The sequence below is a fragment of the Phaenicophaeus curvirostris genome, chromosome 4 (genome assembly GCF_032191515.1).
Source record: "Phaenicophaeus curvirostris isolate KB17595 chromosome 4, BPBGC_Pcur_1.0, whole genome shotgun sequence".
Classification (NCBI taxonomy): domain Eukaryota; kingdom Metazoa; phylum Chordata; class Aves; order Cuculiformes; family Cuculidae; genus Phaenicophaeus; species Phaenicophaeus curvirostris.
In genome coordinates, this window is record NC_091395.1 from 17,579,581 (window position 1) to 17,604,247 (window position 24,667).

A 24,667-nucleotide genomic window follows, 5' to 3' on the forward strand; every position below is an offset into this window, starting at 1 on the left:
AAAAAAAAGGAAGACCTTCAGAAGGAGCAGAGTAGAGTGCTCTTGTGTCATTTTCTGGAATGAATTTGAGCACTGAGCTGTGTCAACATTTTCTTAAGCAGTGTTCATTATAAAATATGCAGAGGAATACAATGTGAGTGAGCCTCACACTGAACTATGAGTTTGAAAGGCTTTATTCAGGCAGTAAAAGTCTATTGAATCTGCAGCAGGAGACTTTTCAAGGCCACTCATCTGATCTGAATGTCACCTGTAGAGAAGTGCAAGAGCGTGGCTGAGCAGCTGATGTTACCAGGCTGGATCTGGGGTGACCAGGATTCCACGTCAGCTTGTAAGCCATGAGAAACGAAGGAGGTAGCCTGGTGAAGTATGTTAGGGATAAGCTTCATCCTGCATTTGCTGCAGAGGACACCACACAGAAATACCATTTCCGTGGTAGCAGGACCTCGCTTTGGCTGGTTAATCCCTCACCAAGCCTCTCTGATAAAGTTCCTCCTTAACATGAGAAGGACTGAAAACCAAAAAACAGAATAGTTCACTGCTTCTAGAGCAACACTGATATCAAAAATGCCATCAAATGAACTCTTAGCTTAAGACTCATTTTGGAGTTTTACAAAGCAAGCATCCTTTATCAGGCCTGGGCAACACAAGGGAGTGATCTCCATCAGTCGTGTGCAATGAGACAAAAGCTGGGACCAAATGTGTTTCCTACTTACATGCATATGGATACATTTTGCCAGAAAGATTATGCATATTCTACTACTTTCCAAGGACTAATTTTAATGTCATTATGAACTTCACAGCAGTCAAAACTCTTGCTAATTTGGAACTTCGGAGACAGCGCTCTGTCTGACCTTGCATTTGAGACGGGGAACAACTGCAAACAGAGGTGATTACGGAAGAAGACGTATCTGTTCAGCAAAGATCATACTTTATACAAGATGTTATGCTCTCCAAAGAATGAACAGTGTCTGGAAAAACAGCGTTTGAAAGAAAACATGCAGACATTCTGTCTAACTTTCAAAAAATACTATTACTTAGATGAAACTTTACTTTTGCCTAAGTAAAAAATGCTTTGCTTTTTGTAATAGTAAGTACTTCTTGTATCAACATGAACTCAGAAATGGCCACATAGGAGGATTTTATTCTACACACAACAGCTTCCTAGCTTAGATGCCTGGGGTCCATGTGGGCAGTTTCCCTGAGGTGGGATGCTTTGCAGCAGGCTTTCCTCCCCTCCTCATGCTGCTGTATTGGTGAAAAGCTTTGACAACAGGCACGACTTACTAGGCATAAAGCACCGCTACCTCTGCACAGCCCCGGTGAAAGTTCTGTGCCGTGGCCTATTGGAGCAGACGGCTACCAAAAGCACCTAGTGAAGGACTCCATATAATCCTTCTGGGAGGGTTCACAGGGCAGGTGAAAGCTGCCACCCTGTCTTCCTTTGTGGAGATAACTCTGACGGATAATAACTTGCATTACCACAACCTTCAGGAGACCTCACCACACGCTTGGCCGTGTGGTTCTTGACACTGGACTGCTGTTCAGCTGCTTGGGAGAGAAATGCTTTGGAGATCAGGATGAGCTGCAGATTTTGACATCTCTAGATATCTTCAGACCTGATCTCTGGATGACCTCACCCACCAAGGAAACAGTGAACTACATATTCTTCTGGCGAAGGTCCAGCCTTGCCATGGGCCCTTCTAGGGCAGCCCTTAGCCAGCAGGGAGATGCAGACTCCAGCCTGACTCCAGGTGATGAAGACCCGTGGTGCAACGAAACCTGGGCTCTTAGGAAGAAATCAGTAGAGGTAGTGGCACCCCAGGGAGCTGTGCACAGTGCAGTGCAGAGACACAAACAGAACGGGTTTCTTTTGGTGTCTATATTTAATGTTATCTGTTGATGAATGATCAGACTTGACAGTTGGTCCATGAACATGAAATCAAGCAAGTTAGAAATTGGTTTTAACAAGAAACTCCTGTCTCTCTTGGGCAAATTCCAAGCTTTGCTCCCTCATCTACTTTTTTATTTTCTGCTTTTTTTGTGTGTATCTTCCCCACTTTGGTTGCTCAATCGGAAACAAACAGAGGGAACAGTGTAAAATGAAATGCTGACTATTTTGTAAAGATCTCCAGGTGATGAAATAAATAATACAAAAACAAACAAAGGGAAGACTTTATTCCTTTACACTTTTAGTTATTCTAGAAGTTGCTTGTAATGCTGGTTAAGTGAATGCCTTTGTCACGGGTGTGATTTTACACTGGAGAGTAGCTATTTTTAGGCTGAATGTTCCTGATCCATACAAATACAGGTGGGTTTTGTCTGATACATCACACACTGCATGCAAGATACGTAAACACTATAAATTGCCAGAGATCTAGTGGACGGGAGATGAATACTGGGTGCACAGGGCCTGCTTTAGGGACCTCTTCCCCCACCCTGAGCCATTGCCGACATCTCTGTGTGGTTTGCTCAAATATTGCCCGTCATTTTGATAGTCTGAGCGGGATCCAGCTTGTGCTGGCAGGCAGTCTTTTTCTAATGCATGGCATTAAAATGAGAAAACGAGCACTAGGGAGTTATGTAATTGCTTGCTCATTGGCCTCTTTTTTCCCCCTCCTTCTCTCTCCCACCTCACATTTATGCTTTGGTCACAAGTATTTTCCTAAGGTTGAAATTTTGTATAAAATGTATTAGTTCCTAAACAAACAAGCATGTCAAGTGACTAGAACTCATATAAAATTCAAGATGAAAACAAGGAGAGGGGAAATGAACTGACTATTGTTATTAATAAAGTGATATTTCATGCTGAACAAAACTGAGAAAGTAATTTTAAGCAGTGGAAAGCTGGCTTTCCCCTGAGATCCTAATTTAGAGTAGCTTAAATTATAGAATCATAGAACCATAGAATGGTTTGGGTTAGAAGTGACCTTAAAGATTATCCAGTTCCAACCCCCCTGCCACAGGCAGGGACACATTCCACCAGCCCAGGCTGCTCAAGGCTCCATCCAACCTGGCCTTGAAAACCTCCAGGGATGGGGCAGCCACAGCTTCCCTGGGCAACCTGTGCCAGGGCCTCACCACCTTCATTGTGGAGAAATTCTTCCTTATGTCTAGTCTAAATCTGCACCTCTGGAGTTTATAGCCATTGCCCCATGTCCTATCACTCCATGCCCTTATAAAAAATCCCTCCTCAGCTTTCTCATAGTCCCCTTCAGACACTGGAAGGTCGCTATAAGGTCTCCTCAGAGCCTTCTCTTCTCCAGGTGGAACAACCCCAACTCTCTCAGCCTGTCCTCCTATGGGAGGTGCTCCAGCCCTCGGATTATCCTTGTAGCCTCCTCTGAGTCCGTTCCAACAGCCCCATCTCCTTCTTATGTTGAGGATTCCAGACCTGGACACAGCACTCCAGGTGAGGGCTCACAGGGGAGGAACAGAGGGGCTGCACCGCCCCCCTCACCCTGCTGCCCAGGACACGGCTGGGGCGGGGCCAGGGGCAGCTCGGAGGGGGCGTGGCCAGACTGAGGAACGACTGGTTGACAGCGACTGAACATGAGCCAGCAGTGGCCCAGGTGGCCAAGAAGGCCAATGGCATCTTGGCTTGTATCAGAAACCGTGTGACCAGCAGGTCCAGGGAGGTTATTCTCCCTCTGTACTCGGCACTGGTGAGACCGCTCCTCGAATCCTGTGTTCATTTCTGGGCCCCTCACCACAAGAAGGATGTTGAGGCTCTGGAGTGAGTCCAGAGAAGAGCAATGAAGCTGGTGAGGGGGCTGGAGAACAGGCCTTATGAGGAACAGCTGAGAGAGCTGGGGTTGTTTAGCCTGGAGAAGAGGAGGCTGAGGGGAGACCTCATTGCTCTCTACAACTACCTGAAAGGAGGTTGTAGAGAAGAGGGTGCTGGCCTCTTCTCCCAAGTGACAGGGGACAGGACAAGAGGGAATGGCCTCAAGCTCCGCCAGGGGAGATTTAGGCTGGACATTAGGAAAAAATTCTTCACAGAAAGGGTCATTGGGCACAGGGACAGGCTACCCAGGGAGGTGATTGAGTCACCTTCCCTGGAGGTGTTTACAGGATGGCTGGACGAGGTGCTAAGGGGCATGGTTTAGTGTTTGATAGGAATGGTTGGACTCGATGATCCGGTGGGTCTCTTCCAACCTGGTTATTCTGTGATTCTGTGATTCTGTGACCATATATGGACGGGGCGTGGTCACGGGCGTTAGGGGCGTGTCCATGCATATTAGGGCGTTATCACATGGGTGGGGGCGTGGCCAGGCGGCCCTGGGGGCGTGGCCAAGAGCGGCGGCCGCCGCCGATTGGTTGTCCTGCGGCGACCCCGCGCTTCCTATTGGCCGCCCGGGGCCGTCGCTCCTGCGGTGCTGGGGGTTGGACTTCCTTGTTGCTGCGGCGGCGGCGGCGGCGGCGGCAGCGGTGAGCGGCGGCGGGGGGCACCCGGGGAGGGAGAGCGAGAGCCCAGCCCGGCTCCCCGGCGGGTCCTGGCGCCGGTAGGGTGCAGGGAGAGACGGGGCTGTCGGTGCCTTGGGGTGGGGGTGTCATAGGTCCCCCCGGTTGCCGGGGGGGGTCGGGGCTTTCGGTGCGCAGAGGTCGGTGTTCCCGCTGGGGAAGCTCTAGGTGTGGGAAGCAAGGGAAATGCGGGAAGGCCGTGTCTGTGGTGGAGGCGGGGGGGGTTGTTCTCGCCTGGGGCTTGTTTGGTCTTATTGATCTGCTTTTAGATGCCCTTGCTGAGGGCGATGCTCCTGCTCCTCATTTAACTCTTGCAACCTCATGCGACTCTGTTGCACCTTGCGGTGTCTTGCTCGGTCGCCTGGCCTGGCCTGGGCCCTGGGGCGGGGGTAAAACGAAGGCAGAGGGAGAAAAGGGTGGGCTTGGGGGCTCAGTGGCAGAAAAAAAAATGCAGTAAATTCCTTTGTTGTTAGGCAGTGCTGATAGAAGGAGCAGGTTTCGTAGGATCGGAGAATCACGAGGTTGGGAAAGACCTTGGAGATCATCAAGCCCAACCGTACCTGTCCGCTGCTAAACCATATTCCTGAGCGCTTCATCTCCCGGTCTTTTAAACTCCTCCAGGGATGGTGAGCCAACCACCTCCCTGGGCAGCTGTGCCAGTGCCCAATGACCTCTTCCATAAAGAAATATTTCCTAATGTCCAGTCTAAACCTCCCCTGGCACAACTTGAGACCATTCCCTCTTGTCCTGTCACTTGGGGGAAGAAGCCAGCACCCTCCTTGCTACAACCTCCTTTCAGGCAGTTGTAGGCAGTGATAAGGTCTCCCCTCAGCCTCCTTTTCTCTAGGTTAAAACAACCCCTATTCCCTCAGCTGCTCCTCATAAGACTTGTTCTCTTATTTGCTAGCTGAAATCTTACAACAACAGGGAATGAAAAACCTTGCTTATTCCTGACCTGCAAACTGGCCGATCTCTCTGTTTTAGAAAGAATTCAGCCTTGAGTGTTGCTTGTTGCGAGCACAACATTGTCTTAACTAACCTCCCCAGAAAAGGTGCAGTTGTGGTCACAACTATGGCTTTGGAATATGTGTAATCATGTGAAGACACTGTGTATGTCATGATAGCTGTTAACGAAAGAAAGAAAATAAAAAGGCAAAATAAACCACATCCTATAGTGATTTTACATGTGGTATTATTATTTTACTGAACCACTAGGGCTGCTTTCTCGCCAAAGGATATATACTTAGTATGTCAGCTGAGCCTAGCGAAGGGTGGATCTTCTGCCCACAATAGATTTCCTCAAAATATTCCCATATTAAACAGCATGACATTTTCCTACCTTTAGCTGTGCTATGTACGCCCTTCACTGTTCTGATGGTGAATTATTCCTGGAATGTCAGTATTAGAGGATGTTGTATTATACCTTCCCTGCCTCCAACCCCCTCCTTTTTTTTGTTCTGTGTGGGGAGTCTCAGCAGAAGACCAGCCTTGCTGCATTGCATCTGTTCTTATCTCTAAAACATGAATACCAAGCTGGCTGTGTTGTGATCTGTGAAGAACAGGAATAGGAGATGTGGTTGGATACTGCAACTCTTGTGCTTTTTGCAATCCAGTTTTTAAAAGGGACTGCGAACTTCAATGACTCATTTAAAAATACAAAACAAACCCACCACCTTCCCCAAGGGTTCGTCCTCTGAAGATTGAAATTCAAGTTTTTTAAGATGTATTGAGGTAGGCGCTAGGAATAATTAGTCACTTTTAGTATTTCAAATAACTTAATATAAATCTTAACCATTTTTATATAGAGATATGAGTCTGTATGTGCAGACACGCATCTATGTTCGTGCCTGCCCACTCTAGGCTTATATATAATTGTTTTCATATAAGGAAATTATGTAGCTTGTATAGGGTAGTTTGCAGTGTACCATGTGTTTTTACCTCCTCTGCTAATGTTAAAAAGGAATAACTGCCTTAACCAGATTGGAAACGGAGCGTGAAATTGTCATTTGAAGCCTTGCTTGAACAGCTCCTACTTGAACGCATAACGTATTAAGACTGGTACCAGCTTTTCTGGGGGAAGAAAAAACCCCAAACATTAAATCAGTTGTGGTTTAAAAAAATGTGCTATGTCTTCAAAATAAGTACATTAAAAATGTGGCTTACCAGGCCATTGGAAAATATTTAGCAGTGCCCATACTCTCAAATGGCAAGTGGCTATGTTGGTTTTAGCTCTTGAGTGGGAAATGCTGCTGTGTCCCCTTGGAGTAGAGCTGCACAGGGATTTGTCAGCAAAATGTTTAGAGGGTGGGATGCAAGAGAGATGATTTAAAAAAAAAAACAAACTAACCAAAAATCTAGTTAAGACCAGCTTTTCTACAGGGTCTGGAAGGCCCCATTGTCTGCTGGGGGAATTGCTAAAATTCAGGGTGCTTCAGAAAATCTGGCCACCAGCATAAATGAGGGTTTAACTCCTCTGAAATGTTACCATAATGTGCATATGAATTACTGGGAATTTGGACTCTTGCAGTTTTAAACAGTATGTTACCTGGAGGAAAAAACATCTCGCGTCAATCACATCACATCCCCATACCCATTACAGCAACTTCTTGTGTGGAATATGAACACAAGGAAAGTAATTAAAGTATTTTTAGTGTTTTAAATGAAATTAGCAGTAGGAAAGATGACTGTAGTCTATGGGGAGCGTACTGTTCAGGATCCCTTTTAGAAAGATATCCCAAATTAATATTTAGCTCATCTTGTACAATGTCAGTTCAAGTTGTATAGTGGTGAAATCTTTTCAGCTCAGAGGCAATATCCACTTATACTAGCAGGGAGCACGATCTTTGGATCTTCAGATCTGCTGCTGTTGTGCTGCTAATATCTTCATAACAGGGCAATTCCCCAGGCTGAACGAAATAGCAGTCCCAGATTTCTGCTGTTTCAGATGTTAGTTTTGAAATGATTGCCTGCCTTAGTGTTGCCACCTTCAGGATTTTGCTTAAGCTGGTGTTTTTTGAGACAGAACATGAAGTTCACTGTAAATATAGCAGTTGTGTAATTTAAAGCACACGCACGTGCTTCAATTGTACTGTGTCCCAGGGCATTCCTATTCTTAGTGTAGCCAGCACAGAGGGTATCTTACATCAGTCTTGTGCTGAAGGCAGCGAGCCCTCAGCGTGTGTACGAGGACTGATTTAACTAGACAGAGCCTTGTAACCTCCTACTTTTCCCTCTGGTTGTTTTGGACCTGGCCAGTGATAAGCGCATGTGTAGATGTGAATGAAGTGAATTATGCTATAAAGGAGCAAGGGCTGTTAAAGATAAATGGGATTCATAGCATGCTTTAAAGCACGTAATAAGAGATCCTAGTAAATGGTTTGTGGTAGGAAATTGCACCGCTGATGAAGTACAAATGGAAAATCCAATTCTTTCCCTCCACAATCCAGTGCAGCCCTGCCTAAGTGGAAGGGACCACACCTGACTGTGACCGCAGCTGGCAGGCGAGGATGGCAGGGTAAGAGATGAACACCCACTGCTTAGGGCTTAGATTAGGAAAGGCTTTATTAAAGCTAATACCTAGAGCCTGAATTAGTACCACGTTTTGGAAACAAACCAAACGTTTTCTATCTGCTCAGAGTGCGAGAAGGAGTTTTCTTTCCATGAGGAATCATTGTTGCTTCAAAGGTTACCTTTTTGCTTTTTGATCCTGTGCTAAGGTAGTAAATGGTGCTGTTGTAAATTGCCTTGGTTTAGGACTCAGCCTGGTGAGTCATAAGACTTGATGTCTCGGATATATTTATTTCTTCTTGTCTTTTTTCTTCCCTTTGCAAAAAAAAAAAAAAAAAGCTTTAATCAGTTTCTGGTTCAACCAGCAGCAGGGTTCTCAATGTCTCATTAGTATAGCACGTTTAACAAATAACCCAAACCTATTGAGATTATGGAGTGTTACTAACATCTTTCACATGCCTCTTCTGGAATGAGAGCTGTTTCCCTTCCCCCAGCTTTTATGCATTAGCATCCTGTTGTCATTATCAAGTTCAGGCCGAGTTATTCTTTGGGCCCTTTATAATTGCGATGCTTTTTCCCTTCCCATGTTACCCGACTCTCTGAAATCTCTGACTCTCCCTGAGTGCGACACAAAAGGTAACACCTGACTGCTGGCAAGCTGCATCAGCGTTATCTGTCCATAGCCATCAGGGCCAAGCTGTCAGTGTGCTGCTCCATGTGAACTGCTGCTGCTTGGAAAATTCTTGCTGCAGTAGAGGGATAGGAGAGGTGTGTGTGTGTATCTGCACATATTTGGGTTGCACAAATGTGATCAGTTGAGCAAAATACTTTTTAATATGGATTTACTGGAAATAATACAGTTCTGCTTTGGGCAGTACATCATGAACACCTGGCCTGTTCAGGACTAGTCTGACTGCCTTTGAGAACTTTTAAAGATTTCTTTAAGCAAAGGTCCCAAATATGACACTATAAGAGTTCAGGTTTGCATGTTAATCTAAAAAACATTACAGTTGGTTTGGGGAGTAGATTGATTTTTGAAGCAGAGTGGTTTTTGCTGAAATAAAAGCTCAGGTCTCCTGGTTTTCAGAGCACTTCTGCTGCCTTGCAAATGGAGGTGGCCAGAGCATAAAGGTTCTGATTTGAGCTGAGCTGCCTTGTTTCCTCGTTGTCTGTGTAATGGTAGAAATCGCTCCTTACTGGCAGTTCAGAGGCCTGACAGTCCATGCAGGAAATGCATAGGTTTTTTCCACCTCCTGGTCTGAGCAGCTTAACTCCGTGGGATCATGTGTTGAGTACTTGCTTCATTCACACTCCTTCCCCTGTTTCTCTTGTCCAGGAAGGGTACATGACTTGCTGAAAAGAGAGAAAATGCTATGCTGGGGATACTCGTCTTTTGGACAGCCTGGGATAGGTAGCAACCTCCAGGTCATCATTCCTGAACCACAGGTGTATGGATTCATTCATGACAGAAGTGTCAAGGAGGTGGCATGTGGAGGGAACCACTCCGTGTTCCTGTTGGAAGATGGGGAAGTGTATACCTGTGGCTTGAACACCAAAGGCCAACTGGGACATAACTGTGAAGGAAGCAAGCCAGGTAAATCCACTTTTTATATGTGCTTCAAACCATCTTGAGGCTGGAGGGGGGCTGACAAGATTATGGAAGCTGCTTTGTGTTTGATTGCTCTGGAGCTGGAGCAGCTAAAAGAGCTGAAGATTATGTGTAATAACACACTAATGATACTGAATGATGTTTGCTGGCTCTGGAAAGCTAATGCTGAGGAGTGTGGATGGGGAGACAGGTCTGCCCAATTTGTTTGGGAAATACATCAAAACAGAGGTGAGTGCATATGGTTTCAGGGCAGATTTTTGTTATGTGGCATTACCTTGCCTTTTCATAAAGGGGAAGAGAGTGCCATAAGTCACCAGCATCTTATGTTTTGTCTTTGCAATTGCACTGCATTCTTATGCCTGCTCTTGTTCAGTTATTGATGGGAATTTTGTCATTTACATTAAAGAGAAGAGATCTGTGTTAAGCATAGTTGTGGAGAACGACCTTGGTTTTGGCCAAGAGGGGTTACAAATTCTGTTCTCTCATCTTGGAAATCTCTTGTCATTGCGTCTTCACTTCTTCATGCTCTCTTAATCTAGAAGGTCATTGTAGCCTTCTATTTCCTGGACTAAAAGTGTATTGTCTTCATTGTGTTCCAGTGGGCCGATCATGTGTGCGGAACCACAGGCAGCCAATACCTCTTCTTCTCAGGAAAGAATTGTGTATTGTTATTTTGAGAAACCCTGAAGCCTTTCTTATAAACTTTATTTTGAATGTTGGCTTTTCAATTCACCCTCCATTAACTTCTTGGTTTTGGCATGTGGTAAAGATATGGATATTTCTGTTTCCGAAATATAATGAAAATCCCTCTGTGGGTAATTAGGGCAATAAGACATCATCTTCCCTCAAACTGCAGGCTAGCAGGGCTTGTGGCTTCTGTAGCACACCTTATTGTTGCACTGTAGAGATGAGATGTGTTAAATTTTTTCTAATACAATATGTGGAATATTTCAAAGTGGAGTAGTTTGATTTAAGCTAAAGTCAATTAAGTTTTATCTAAGCAGTTGTGGTTTTTGAAAGTTAGACAGAATGTCCTCTGATAGCATGTTTTCTTTAAAAAGGTGGTTTTCAGACACTGTTCTTTCTTTGGAAATGATAACATATTGTATGAAGTATGGTCTGTGCTGAACAGATGTCCCTTCTTCTGTAGTCACCTCTGTTTGGAGTTTTCATCTATCTTAAGGCCAAGGTCAAGTAGAGAGCTGGAGCCAGCTCCAAATTAGTAAGAGTTTTGACTGTTGCAAGTTTTCATAACATTAAAATTAGACCTTGGAAAGTAGTAGAATATGCATAAGATTTCTGGGGAAATTTATACATATGATGCAAGTGGGAAATACGTTCTGTAACCAGACTTTGTCTAGTTGCACATGATTGATGGAGATCATTCCCACACATTGTCCAGGCCTGATAAAGGATGCTTACTTTCTAAAACTCCAAAATGAGTCTTAGTGAGTTTTATATGCCGGCATTTTTGGTATCAGTTCCCCATGCAGTATGCCCAAATCTGACATGACTGATTCCATTGCTTCTTTTTTTCTGTCAAGTGTCTTTTCCCTCTTTCTCTTGAAACGGGGTGGTAGATTTTGGGATGTCTGTGGTGCTGGATTAGAGGAGTTGACTTTGAATCTTGCCTCTCATGCTTTTCCTACAAGTGATTTCCAGACTGTTACTAAAGGAGGTTGGGATTATCAGGAGTGCTTAAGTCCTCTGTGAACAACCACAGCTCATCTTCTGAGGACTTATAAATTTAGGCCTTGGAATAAATGAGATGCTTAGTAAAAATAAGCTGAGCCTGGTGAATATTCCACCCAGCCTGATGAGGGTACTTCGTCCTGCAAATTGCCTAACTAGCTACATGATTCTAGTACAGAGGCCCCAGAAATTCAGTACCGTTCTGAGTGATGTAAAGATGTGTACTCTGAAAATCAGCTCTGGCCTTGCCTGCTGTCTACCTATAAAATAAAGCAAGCATGAGATGATCATGAAAATGGAGGCCTCACAATGAGGGGGAGATCAGAGCTGGAAATCATGAGTCCTGAATACTGAAGTGGAGACCTTTAGCAACTGAGTAATACTACCTTAAGCTAGAGCTGTAGGAGGGGTGGAGAGTCAGATTGGAAACAGAAATAAACTTCTTTTGGGTTTGATCCCAAGTATCCTGCTTCTATCCCTTAAATTAAGAGACTATCAGTATGGTGTGACAGCAACTCCTGGTTATCCTGCAGTTTTCATTTATTCTGGAAGAGGTTCTGCACAGCTTCTCTCAGAGGAGCCTGTGACCATCCTTGAGAAACTGTTTCTGTGCCAACACAGTGCTACTGGCTGTGCCTGAAATGGGCTTTCTACTGATTGGGGCAGGTGGGAGGGATGTGCTGTAAAGCAAGGAACAGCTTCCCTTTTTAGCTTATGCTGAATAGTCACAGCAGTCTTTATGATAACAACAATAAACTGAGGGAGAGTCGCATCCCACGCACTGGTTTGTGTGGGTCTGCTTTGGCTTGAGGCAATGGGAACTGAATTTCTTAGTCCTCCTTACAAACAGAAGCAAGAAGAATCAAACCCTCCTCTTCCACACCCCTGCACCCCCTGCATGGGATAAAGACGAATTAGACCACATTTATAGAAAAAATTGTCAAAAATAATCTTTCTTACTCTTAATTAGTTGTGGACCTATGAATGAAGCAATGTCTGATAGGAAGTGAAGATGTATGTGTGGGGCAGAGGGTCCTGAGCTGATGAAGATGGTGTTGAGAAGACTGTTAGGAGGTGTGTGAGGTAAAGAACAGGAGAAATGCCTGGGAGGCTTGCAGTTGGATCTCTCTGCCTCTGCCAAACAGGGCAGTGTGTGCCAAGACCTCTTGGTTTTTTTCTGCTGTATGGCTTGATTGTGCCTAGGCTGTGAGAGTAGCTGGAGGTGGCTGACCTCTGCCTAGCTCTGGAAGTGAGCTGTGTCTCCCGCTGCGTGAGGCTGTGACACAGTACTGATTGTCCCCTTCAGGCAGCCCCTGGAGAGCCCTCTCTGGACTGCAGACTGGGTTGGTTGTGTTTGAGGGTGACATCAAGACATGAAAATACGCAGGGGTTCCTCAACCTTTTGAAGGCTAGATGGCTTCGGAGGGGTGGAGTGATCCTCCTGCTGCCCAGGTCTGTGCTTGTTAGAGAAGACTCCCTTTTATCTCTCACACTTTGTGTCTGTGTGCGTGTGTACGTAAGGCTTATGCTGCCACAATGCTTAAAGCTTCAATTAGTGTTTTCAGAATGTATGATCATGTTTAATCAGACATGGTTATTTCCCAGGATGATGTCTGCTTCTGAAAAAAATTCTGGGACTTGCAATGTGCTGAACATGGATCTAACTCTGTTCTCCTTTCAAAGCTTGCAGGTTTTAACTAAAGACTTCTAGTGGGAGAAGAATTATGTCCGCAGTGAGTGCTGTTGAAGACTGCCTCCCTTTCTTCCCTTATTACGTATTATTTTTTCTTGTTCTGCTGGCCATTTATACATCTGTAGCAGAAGGATTCAATTTTACTTCTTATTCACACTTATCACAAAAATGTCAAACAGTGGCACAGAGGTTTTCAGCATTTCCTCTTACAGGAGCCCTTTAGAGAGCAGCTTTTGAAATGAAAAAGACTTGTTAATTAAAAAAGCTGTGTTTACTGTCACATCAGCTGAGCTTCTGGATGTAATGCAGAGACAGGGTAGCGACCGGTGAAGCGATTCTTTTGCCTCTCTGCTACAGGGACCAGAAATTACTTGGGGAGTACATGTCAGTGAATGTGTCAGAGGTTTATTTTCTGGAAGTGCCCTTTCCTCAGATTTCACATTGTGATGGTGAAATGAATATTTATGATGTCTAAGTAGTTTATCCCAACTAAAAGAACGTTCTTTCAACTCAAAGCTAACGGCTTGTGATCATTTCTGACTCCCCACTTCTGAGCTAGGGTAATACTGCGTGTGCCACTCCTAAGGGCTCCCCAATAGCCATCTCCCCTACTTTGTCACATTTTATTTATTTACTGGTTTATTCGTTCTTTGAATTGTAGTGGTTAGCAAGGTACTCAAATAGTCCACACCTGGCTTTGTTAATATTGAAATGATTGTTTTTCCTCACTTCTCCCCCACCACCTCCTCTGAAACAGCCAATAGTTTGTCTCTGCAACCGCTTGGCAGGGATGCAGAGGGGAGACACTGTCCCAGTGCTCCCTCATCATGACCATAGTTAATAAAGCTTCTGTCTGACCTGTCCTAATTTTTACTTGCACTATTTTGCACTTGAAGTCCCAAGAGCCTGACAATACCTTAGGAGAAGCAATTTGGTAATCTCAGTTGTGAAGCATTGAGTCCACTGTTCTGCAAAGTCATTCTGAGTTTGCATTAATCTCCTGAGCATCATCAGATATTGACATCCATCATGTCTCTAATGGGAAGTGATAATTTTCTGCTGCAATACTTTTGGAAAACAAGAAATTTATTTGCTGGAACTATGTCTAAATTTCTACTTCAGCCCATTGGGTTAATTTTTTTTCATTTGGACTGATTTCTTTTTCTTCAGGTCTGGCATGATGTCTTGACTCCCTGTGGTGGTTCTTAGATAAATGTTTATCTGAATGTGTGTGCACGTGTTGAGGAACAAAAGACTGGCCCAGGTACCTAAGGTAAAGGCTCTTTTAGGGTTTAGGCTGAGTTATAGAGGAGCATGAAATAAGTAGCTGGTTCTTAGCCATTTATAAAGCTTTAGAAATATGTCTGAGATTTGGAACATATTTTCTAATTTAGAGATTTGTTCTCTACAAGCCATTCAGATTTCATTTGACTTCTAGTGAGAAAACCTGGGTTTTGGTCATTAGTGTCTCAAGGGAGTTACAGGAAAATGTCTAGTGTCAATTTTGTCTTGAACCTTTCCTCTGGTAACCTACAGCAGACTAATCCAGGCTTTTTACCAAATTTCTTCTCTGGATGCAAGCGTGTAGGGTGCCATTACTTCCATGTGCATTGTGGGATCAGTCTGCTCATAACCGTGGAGCTAGAAACGCCATCATTATGCTCATTCTCTTTCAAAAAGCAGGAAAAAACCCCCACTAACACAACAAAACCCCCATTACATAATACAGATCCCCTGGATCTTTCTGAACTTAGCAGCCTTTTCAAACACAGATCCACTTGTCCTGAACTTCAGCGCAGGGTTACAGTGACCAGAGACTTTGGTGCTCACTGCAGCATGCTTGTTAATCATTAACACTGTAACAGCTGAGAATTCAGATGCATGACTTGCTTGGAGGGGCACTGTGTGTGGATCTTTGTGTTTTAGCCTCTTCTTGGTGGGTGAGAAGTCTGCCAGGAAGCTCTGGTTGCTCAGGAGGAGGAGACGTGGCAGGGCTTGTGTTTGTTGGAAGCAGCTGTAGAAGTGAGCAGGTTGCAGATGAGGAGGTATAGCTGCTGCATTGGATAGGTAAGGTTGAGAGCTGCTTACAGGTGAGGTGACAATGGTAGGAGAATGTTTAGTTCCTCCTGCCTTCCTTCTGTTTGCATGCGGAGTGAAACACGTTAAAATAGAGCTTATGCCAGTAAGTCGGGGAGGTTCTACTAAGCAGGCTTTTCACAAAGGATCTTGGACAGTTTTGACCTCCTGTTTTGGCATGGAAATGAGAGTCAGCATACAGCTAGAGCAATGCTTCCTAGGTGCTGTGGTCTGGGAGAGTCCTGCTTTGCATTTATCACACTTTCTCTATGCCCCCAAGGCAGAGCCGGCTGCTATAAAATGTGTAGTAGAGACAAGGCAGCCCTCCTAATAGGCAGTAGCCCTGCCAAAGCCTGGGAGGAAACGAGCATGCTGAGCTGTCTGTGGGAGGAGGTGGGAGGCATCTATGGGACAGGGAGGCCCTTGCAGAGTTAGGCCTTTGGTGCTGGTGTTTGTAAATGTTATTTGTAAAAAGAGATTATTAAACGGCTACCCCTTCCAGAGTCATGTATGTTCATTGGTACTCATCCCTTTCTCTCCTTTGATTGCTTATAGGATCTAACCTTCACTAGTGACTGCAACAACATCCAGTGCTGTGGACTTGCATTATCTTATGTCCATCTCAGCTGAAGTGGTGCTAGTTAGGCTTCAGGATGATTTTCGGTTTCCAAATTAGAAAGCTGTATTTAAAAATGACTGCATTTAGGACCAATATGTATATAGGTGAATGAGAAATAAAATCAACGGAAGTGCTTTTTGTTAAATACACATCTGTTGTGTTGAATTGGTTGGCTGAGGGACTCTGGGCATGCCAGGTATTTATAGTGGGCTGTTTGAAAGTTTGCATGGTCTGGATCATGAGAACTGACTTCTAGCAATACTCTATTGAGACTACAGAATTAGGAGAGCCTAACTGAGGAGAGCTGAGAGTCTTTAGGAGAGCCTAAACCAGTAGAAATCTGTTTTCTTGTCAGTAAAGAAGTTCATAGTCAGAGCCATCAAATCTGGGCAATGGCTGTAAACTGGAGAGGGGCAGATTTAGACTAGACATAAGGAGGAATTTCTTTACGATGACAGTAGTGAGGCACTGGAACAGGTTGCCCAGGGAAGCTGTGGGTGCCCCATGCCTGGAGGTGTTCAAGGCCAGGCTGGATGGGGCCTTGGGCAGCCTGGGCTGGTGGGAGGCATCCCTGCCCATGGCAGAGGGGTTGGAACTGGGTGATCTTTAAGGTCCCTTCCAACCCAAACTATTCTATGATTCTAAGATGGATAACTACGTGATGAGTTTGACTCAGTCAACATAAAACAGCCTGATAATCTTTCTGTATTGCAAAGAGGAATTTATCTCCGAGATCTTTGTGAAACTTCTTTTTTCTTCTCTGTTTTCGGCTTAGCAGCCTTTCCTACAGCAGAGCTGTGAAGAAATGGTCACTATCTTAACAGCTGACCTGCCCCTTAAACAGCTGCCTGCCTATATAAGCTCACCAAAGAGGAATGTACAGATGCTCAAATCTCCTTTTCTTAGAATGCCCTTCAAAACTTACGGTAAAGAAAATGAATAAATAAACTTTTGGAAATGTTTAATAGGACTGCATTAATTACCTCCCTTTCCCAGTCACCATGCTTCTTTGCAGTGACATATTTTCAAGCAGTATTTGTGAACCTGATGGAGGTGTCATTGAAAGCAGGGGCAAAGGTGCTGTACTGAGTTTGCACAGCGCAGATGTGGCTTTTCAGGAACTTGTGGCTTTGCCCTGCTCCCATGCAAATCACTGCACGGTTGGAATGAATAGGAACAGAGTAAGGAGCACACCAAGTACTTTTGAAAGTCACATGCAGCTTTGAAAGCCTGGAAATGCCACAGGTGAGACTCTGCAAGTGCAGCTGTGTATAAAATGTAGCTTCCATTCTAGAAGAAAATATAAAATGTCCATGTGAAGGCGAAATGCTTTCTGTTGAGCAAGACTGTTTCAATAATCTGAAAAGATGGCAAGATGGCAGTGCAGAGGCAAAAAGTGGAGTGAAGCCCTTGTAGCTTGATTGCAGTGTTTATGATGTACAGCAGCGCTGTCCTGTAGGGATTTGGAGGTGCTTTGCCTTGAACCCTCTGCTCAGACGCTCTCACCGCCATGGAAGGGTGCTCATGCAGTAGTGACCTGTAGGTTTGAGCACAGCAGATGGGTAATAGTAAACCCCTAGCTTACCAGTGATTCGCTGCCTGGAGCAACTGAATGAGCCACAAACATAGACTGTAGATGTTCCTGGGTCTTAGAGCCTCAAATCCCTTGTGGTTTGCCAGCATGCATGCTAGAAGGGGCATGTGAAGGCAGCTGGGGACGGCTTGGTGCTGTGTTTGGGGGAACACTGCAGGGAAGAAATGAACAGATCTCTCTTCCTTGCAGTGCTGGGAGGTGAAAGTACTGGGTTTTAAGGAGACCTTTAACTTTTATGCTGGTGGTCTTGTCTTTTGTGTTTGTAAGGTTGGCTTAATAGTTGCCACTGGAATACATTAACCCAGCTGTGTGGCTTTGATGGGCTGTAGTGAAGGGCTTAATTTTTGCTTTTCTCTGGTCTGCTGTCCCTGCTTTATTGCCATCGGCCTTTGTCACAGCTCTCAAGGTTGCTGTGGCTTTGCTTGGAATTTCTGGGGTAGAAATATGGCTTTGCACTGTTTAGTACCAGCACCATTATTTGTGCACCCAGCTCCCTATTTCCTCCTTTCACCACTGATGTCCATCCTTGGCATGTGACCCTGAGATCCAGTGCATCCTGCCCATGTTGTATTTGCTGCCCTGGATTGATGGAATTTGCTGGGGTGTGCATGGTGAGCCTTGGGGGTTTCTCAAAACCTGCTGCTGAGAAGTGAGTGATGTGCTGCTAGTGGCCAGTAAGCCTGGCTGACTGATGACCTTTCCAGCTCTCTGCAGTAACCTGATGAGGAAAACAGGTGCTGTGTGGGTTTCTTGAGCATACATTTTTCCTGTATTTCTTTCATGAGTCTGAGTGCCTTACCTGTCTAAAAGCGCTGCCCGTACTTGTCTGTCTCCAGGGTCTGAAGGTGGATTCTTCACTCTGCCAGCTGATGTTTGTCAGAATGAAGTGTTCTCTGCCTGCTCAGCTTTTTCCAAGCACCTTCTCCAGCTGGTTGCTGGCTGTACCTGTGCCAGTCTGCCTCTCAGAGAGGCTATGTCTCCTATACGGAAGGCAGTGATGTGGGGAAATAAAAGGCTTTCTATGACTATGCCTAAGGAAAGGGTTTGCTTTCTCAGGGTAGGTGTTTGCTTTCGTAGCTGTGAGGGGGACTTGGTGGCAAAGTGTGTGTGAAGTGACACCCTGGAACGTTATGGTGGCCTCTCACTTCTTGTTCTTATGTTCCTGCCTTGACATGACCTTGGATATCTTTATGAGCTGAAGGCAGTGCCAATAACTAAACAAGCCTCTCTGGTTTAAGCCTGTGAGTAGCCATGCTAAGTAATTTCATGAACAGTACTGTATGTGTTGTGCAAAGAAGCAGTCATCTTGTTAAGTGTCATTAGTGCATGAAAGAGGACTGCAGAATAGGCTCTTACTTGGAGCTTCTCAGTCTTGACCTATGGATGGTGTTCCAACTCCTGTGACCATCGTTGTTCCTGGGAATGTCACCTGCTTTGGACTGACTTCCTCCCATTTTATGACGGGAAGCTCCTCTGTTTTGCTCAATGAGTGTACTCTGTTAACATTTCTTCCTTTGTAAATTATCAGAGCCTTATCAGGTTCAGTACTGCTGTTGTCAGTCTCTAATCAGGCAGTTCTGCTTTCTGCTGCAAGCGTAGCAGCTGTTCACAAAGCTAATGAAAGAAATCTCTCAAGATTTGGGAGTTGGACTTGTAAAACCCAGCCTCCTCGATGGATGTAGTAAACTTCAGTTGTCAAAAGAGGAGGTTATGTGCTGATTTAAACCTTTGCTTGCTCTATACGTCAAAGCTTCTGCCCCATACTAAGAGAAGTTCGAGAACGAGGTGAGCTGCCAAACATGAGTGAGAACAGCAGGCAGAAAGCAAGTGTAGCCATTATACAGCTTGTGCTATGCAGATGCAAAGCATGATGTTTCCCACGCCTTTCCTCGCAGTAGTCTCACATAGTCTGAATGAATGCTAGACACAACAAGTATGTAATGCCTTTTCAGAGAGGCTCGGCAAGGAGGAGGAAGGTAGTGGTGGTGAAATTGTTGGGCAGGGCAGTTCCAGCTGCCTACGTGTTGTGCGTGTCATATGCCTGGCCATGCCAGCGACTGTCTGCAGTCATGAAGGTGTGTTCCTGAAACAGTCCTTCAGCCCTTGCAGCTTCCTCTTTGAGCCTTCCTCTGGTGTTACTGCTGACAAACGACAACCTGCGGAGGTGATGTGAGTGAAGCCACAGGACCAGTTCTAGCTAGCTGGGTTAAACCCTTTTCAAAAGCACCTGATAGCTTTGGAAAGTCTATATTTTGCTTAAATGGTTGATGGAGTCTGATTTCTTCCTCCCAGCCCCAGATTCCAGTTGTTGTCTTAGACAGCTGTGAGCACAAGATGCCTGTGTGATTGGAGTTTAAAGTGTGCAGAGGGAAATCAGAGCCTTGTTTGTGAGGGCTTTAAAAGAGAAAGGAAGAGGCAAAACCACCTTGACAAACAACATGATTTTCCCCTCCCAAGTTACTGATTTCCAAGTGGCAGAATCCCCAGAATCACTTGGGGATGATGTTTCCTGAAAAAGTTGTTGAGTGCTGCTAATGCTGGTAAAAGTGTTGAATAGCTAAGATGCTGTTGAAGTTATCCTGACAAAATAAGGAAAAACCTTCAAAGAGGAGGAAAAAATCTTGGGTGTACTTATTTCTTAGCACGCTTTGCGTTGCGAACATTTCAGTTGTTGTACTTTGTTTTTCTCTCTTTCCAGTGTAATTAAAACACTCAAATGTGTTTTAATGCTCAGCTGACTTCATTAGGGCTGAAATCATGAAGCTCATCATGACCTAGAGATACATCCAGGAAGTCCATATGCCGAAACATTCCCAGGATATGCTGGTGGAGACTGGGAAATTGGCAGTCAGCTGAAGTTTCCTACTTACTGCATAAAAATCTTATCAGGGAGTTTGGTGTTCCACTGTTGTGTACTTGCTTTGTGTATAGCGGTTTAATGAAATTCTGGTGACTGATAAGTTTGGGTCATAGCGTGTTTCTCATTTTCTTGTAGTACCCTTTGAAGGCAGTAGCAGTTTTTTCATGGAGGTTTTTGGCTGTTGGATCAGGCTTCCGTAAGCGCTAATGCTGTTAGTGTCACCCTGCTGGATGGTTTAATGTGTTAGTGTAATTCATCTCCAAAAGGAGAGAACGCAGTTCCTTTCCTGTAAGAATAAAGGCTTCTCAGTACTTGGAGAACAGGAAGACCATATGGGTGAAGTTGAGTTTGCTATGGGTGTCTGATATATAATATTCATCTGCCTCGTGCAGTAAAATGTTGTATGTCACACTTGATTGTAGTTGCATAATGCTCAGGTGTCCTCAATGTGGACGGGGCATGGTCCCCATGAGAAATTGGCTCATCCATCCTCAGAATTGCCAGCCTCTAACACTTAACCCAGAGTAACTTCTTGACAACAGTTGTTTCTCCCTTGCCTGTTTTTATTTTGTACCACCAGCTTTTTCTTCTCTGGGCAAGCTAGTAAGACGTCTGTCTTAAACAGACTGTGAGTGCTTTCATAGCAGACACCAACAACCAAGATAAGCAAATGCTCTGAGTTGCTTATTGTTGGGATGGGGAGGCGGTGAGGAGTCCAGATGTCAAAGCACACTGAAATCACTTGAAATTCTTCCAAACCACAGCTGGTTCTCACCAGGGAAGAAATCCAGATTTTGCCACTGAAGGTGTAACCTTCAGGGCTGGTTGTTTCTGTGTCGTTTTCAGACAGTAGAAGCCATCTGGTGCTGTTCATGTACATCCTAGTGCACATATGGCTGAAGGGTTCTGCCATGTCCTCTAGCAAAAGCCTGTCTTGTGAGCAGCTGGAAGCCATGCATAGAAAGGGTGTACCAACTCTCTGATAGGAGGAGTGGGAAGGCTAATTAATCATTCATTGCCTGTGCATCCTAATCAGTGCAGTATAACTTAGTGCTTTGTGCTTCCTGGAGATGCAGACACTGAAGATATCTTACAGCTTTCCATCACTGTGGGGACAAAATATAAGCCTGTTTTATAAACAGTGAAGCTATGGGCTGAAGGTGGGCTTTTCATTCTTGGCCCAGTTCTACTGCCATTTCCAAACCTCCAAGTTATATGCACTGACTGTCAGAATGTGGACTTACAGAAACATATAGAACCTGTCCTCAACTTTTGCTGGAGTGTCCCTGCAAACTACAGACAGGCAAAAAAACACAAGAGCAGTGCTGGGAACCAGGCCCATCACAACTCAGAGAAGGGATGTCCTCAAGGTGCTTTGCCTGGACCTCATTTTTGGTCCCATGTGTATTTTATGTAAAGATCTAACAAGGTTAAGAACCTTGATATCTGTGCTTGTTGAGATCCATGAGTTAAAGTGGACAAAAGAGAAGTGAAAACTGGAACTCCCCCAGATATGAAGAACTGATAAGTGACTTCTGAGTATTGATGCTGTTTTGAGACAGTTAATGGCTTCAGAAAGAAAGGACTGGGTCACTGTGTATTTCTTGGAACCTGGGTGATGATGTTTGTTTGTTTTTTGAAAGTTCTATGACATGTTGAAACACTGTATTGCATAACTGCTTCAGCCCTTCTGCTTAGCTTTGTATACAACTGTGTTTATTAAGGTCCATCGTACTGATTTTATTACTGAAGATACAATACTAACAATAAACTTTACCCTTTGCACCCTTCATCTCAGCGCACCTTTTCTAAGGAATGAGTAATGCTGTTGTGATGCTCTGGAAGTTACAACGAATGTATACCAGCCACTAAAACACCTCATACTTTGATGTGAAGAAGAGATGATGTTTTTGATTTCACTACCCATGTTAGCAGAGAGAGGGTACGTTCAGTGGCTTGGCGAACCTGACAGCGAACTCAGACCCTTGCTAGACTGCCTGGGCAATCTGTGCCTGCAGGGAAAGGCTGGCTTTTTTTCCTTCTCCAGAAACAGATGTGTGGGCATGTGAAACCTAAACTGTTTGGCCTTTACATGTCTTCATGACTTAGCAGGCGAGCAATGCACTCTGTTAAGATGGGCCGTAAGCATACATTTCCAAAGATAAAGGACTTCAGCTCCAAGATGGGCACATTTTTTAACTGTGGTTATCCAGAGAGCCAAGATAAGGCTGTGCTCTGCTGCTTGCGTGAGCAGTGCAGTCACTGAAGGCTTTCAGTGACACAGGGCAGCCTTTAAAAACAAGTTGGTATTTAGTAGTCCCCTGGGATGGTGCGTAGACCAAGGTCAGATTTGTATTGCCAAATTAAACTTAAAATGGAGTCCGTGGGGACTGAAGGAACTGCTCTGGATTTCTAAATGTTTTGGATGTCCTCTCTGTCCCAGTGTGAAGGACTGGTTATGTAGTCCTTTCCACAGCCTTCCACTACCACAGGACAGTTTTTTCTCCAGCTGCAGTGCTGCTGTGGTCTGAGTCCTACCTCCTCCAGCTACTGATGTTGATTTCTTGTCATTGGAGTCTTCTGTCACCTCACCAAGGTGCTCTGATGTCTTGGGGACAGCTCACGGTAGTCTTTTTTTCACAGCAAATGAGATGTATATACTTATGACAAATACTGGTTTTCAAGGGGAGAAATTAGCTCAGTCATGCCTGCAGGTAGCAAAACATGTCTTCCATTATGGATGCCCTAGCTTCCCGTATTATCCGTGTTTGTCTTTTTGTCAGGCTCATGTTGTCCCCTGAAGTGTTTGGCAGTGTGCAGGGACCAGCTTTGGAAGAGGGACAGGCTCATGAGTTTGTGACCGTAAGAGCTCAAGTCCTCTAGATAGTGGCCAGTGTCGGTGCACCCTGGCAAGCAAGCTTATAGCAAAGTGATAGGTTCACAAGTCAAATAGACTTCCTGTGGAGATGAGGATGGCTTCATCACTTTCTTCTTTTGATGGTGGCATCCTCTTCAGCAGGAGCTTTATCTTTGGACCTTCAGGTCCAAGTACAGACACACAATTGGCTGAGCTTGGATGGTCTGTCAGGCGTGTTGCAGTGGGTTTTTTTTTTTGTCTTGCTGTCTGACTGAGAGGAAGATGCTATAGCCACATGTGCTGCTGAGATAGCTTGTCTGTTGTTTGTGATTGACCTTGATTGACCATACAGCTGCTGGTTGTTTAAAGCTCATGGATAAAAATAAACTTCCTCAATTATCTATGCAAATGAACATAAAACAGGCTGCCAAGTAATGCTACAGTTAGATGCTTATGGTCTCAAGTGTGGAAACTGCGTGTGTAAATAGAGTTTTTGCCCTCAAAATCTGTCTGTGTCTGTATAGGGTTGGCTGTGGGACTGGGTGAAATTAGTTCTGCTGTTAAGAGCTGCTGGCCAAAGGGTGTTATTAGATGGCGAAGCTAAAGGGTGGCTGGATAGAAGGCAGGTCCAGTCCTCAATCCCTCCTAGATGTTTGCATGCCTATTACTTGTAAACTACACCTCCATTGCCATTAATTATTTCAAGTGAAAGAGAACACACGTTCAGGTAGCACTTTTCTCTGTTAGAATATGTATTTAAATAATTGTCACCTTTCTTTTCCATAACAACCATTAGGAATTCTTCCTCTCAGTTTCTGACTCCCAGACTTAGAAGGCAAGCCCTCCTAGGGTACCTTACTTTTGAATTCATTTAAAATGATCGGTATGCAGGTTTTGGTGCTAAGTATGTTAATGGTTTCTGGATGCTGTTGGTGCGGGGTGTCATTCTCATAGAACGACATGTAACTACCCTTCCCTCTCATGTCACAGGCAATTGGGATTTTAATAAAGCTGATCATTGCCTTGTAGCTTACAGGGTGAAATCTTTCTTCATCTACGTGAGACATCTGTGTTTATTCAGGGAAGGAAAAAGAAGACCAGCTTCTATTTGGCTTGTGGGGAATTTTTCCATTAGAGGTGTAGCATTTCTAACGTTTTTTGTTGCAAAACAAGGCTTTTCAGTAAAACCTCTTCTTCATGTATAACGTGCGGTTGTTGATGTTGTAAGAGTAGCTGTTAAACCTATTTCACTTGCTTAACATGACATAATGATGGAATGTCAATTGTGGGTAATCTTTCAGAGGATTGAGTGATGGGTTTTTCCCCCTCTTTCATTCCTTTGTAAGGCCTTTTTGTTTGGTCATTTTTTATGGGACTTTTAATGAATGCCTGACGGTGGTGGTAAGAGATTGATAGGTTCAAACCTGTTCCAACCTGAGCACAGGGGATGTCATAACGTACACTTTTATGCATCAAGCAGTAAAGCATGGCTTGGATGGATTGATTAGCTTTGTGGATTACCCATCCTCATTTGGATATGACAGCTGTGGAGGGTCAAATATATTCAACAGGATCTGCCTGCTTCTGGGTCCTGGCTGATCCCCACGTCAAAAGTGAGTGAGAACATATCAAGTCTGGGAAGTCTGGTTGTTCTGAAATAACCTAATAGGTTTCCCTGTATCTGTGAAGCTGTCTGTAG

At 44.6% G+C, this 24,667-nt stretch overlaps 1 protein-coding gene across 1 annotated transcript in view; it reads left to right on the top strand.

The window, feature by feature from the left end:
* Nucleotides 1–9,306: 9,306 nt before the first annotated feature.
* The window catches only part of LOC138719857 (probable E3 ubiquitin-protein ligase HERC3), a 45,087-nt gene continuing 29,726 nt past the window's right edge, over nt 9,307–24,667 (top strand). Inside the window, exon 1 of the mRNA XM_069855371.1 lies at nt 9,307–9,562. Within this exon, the coding sequence (XP_069711472.1) occupies nt 9,337–9,562 (226 nt within the window). The 5' untranslated portion in view covers nt 9,307–9,336. The remainder of the gene's footprint in view (nt 9,563–24,667) is intronic.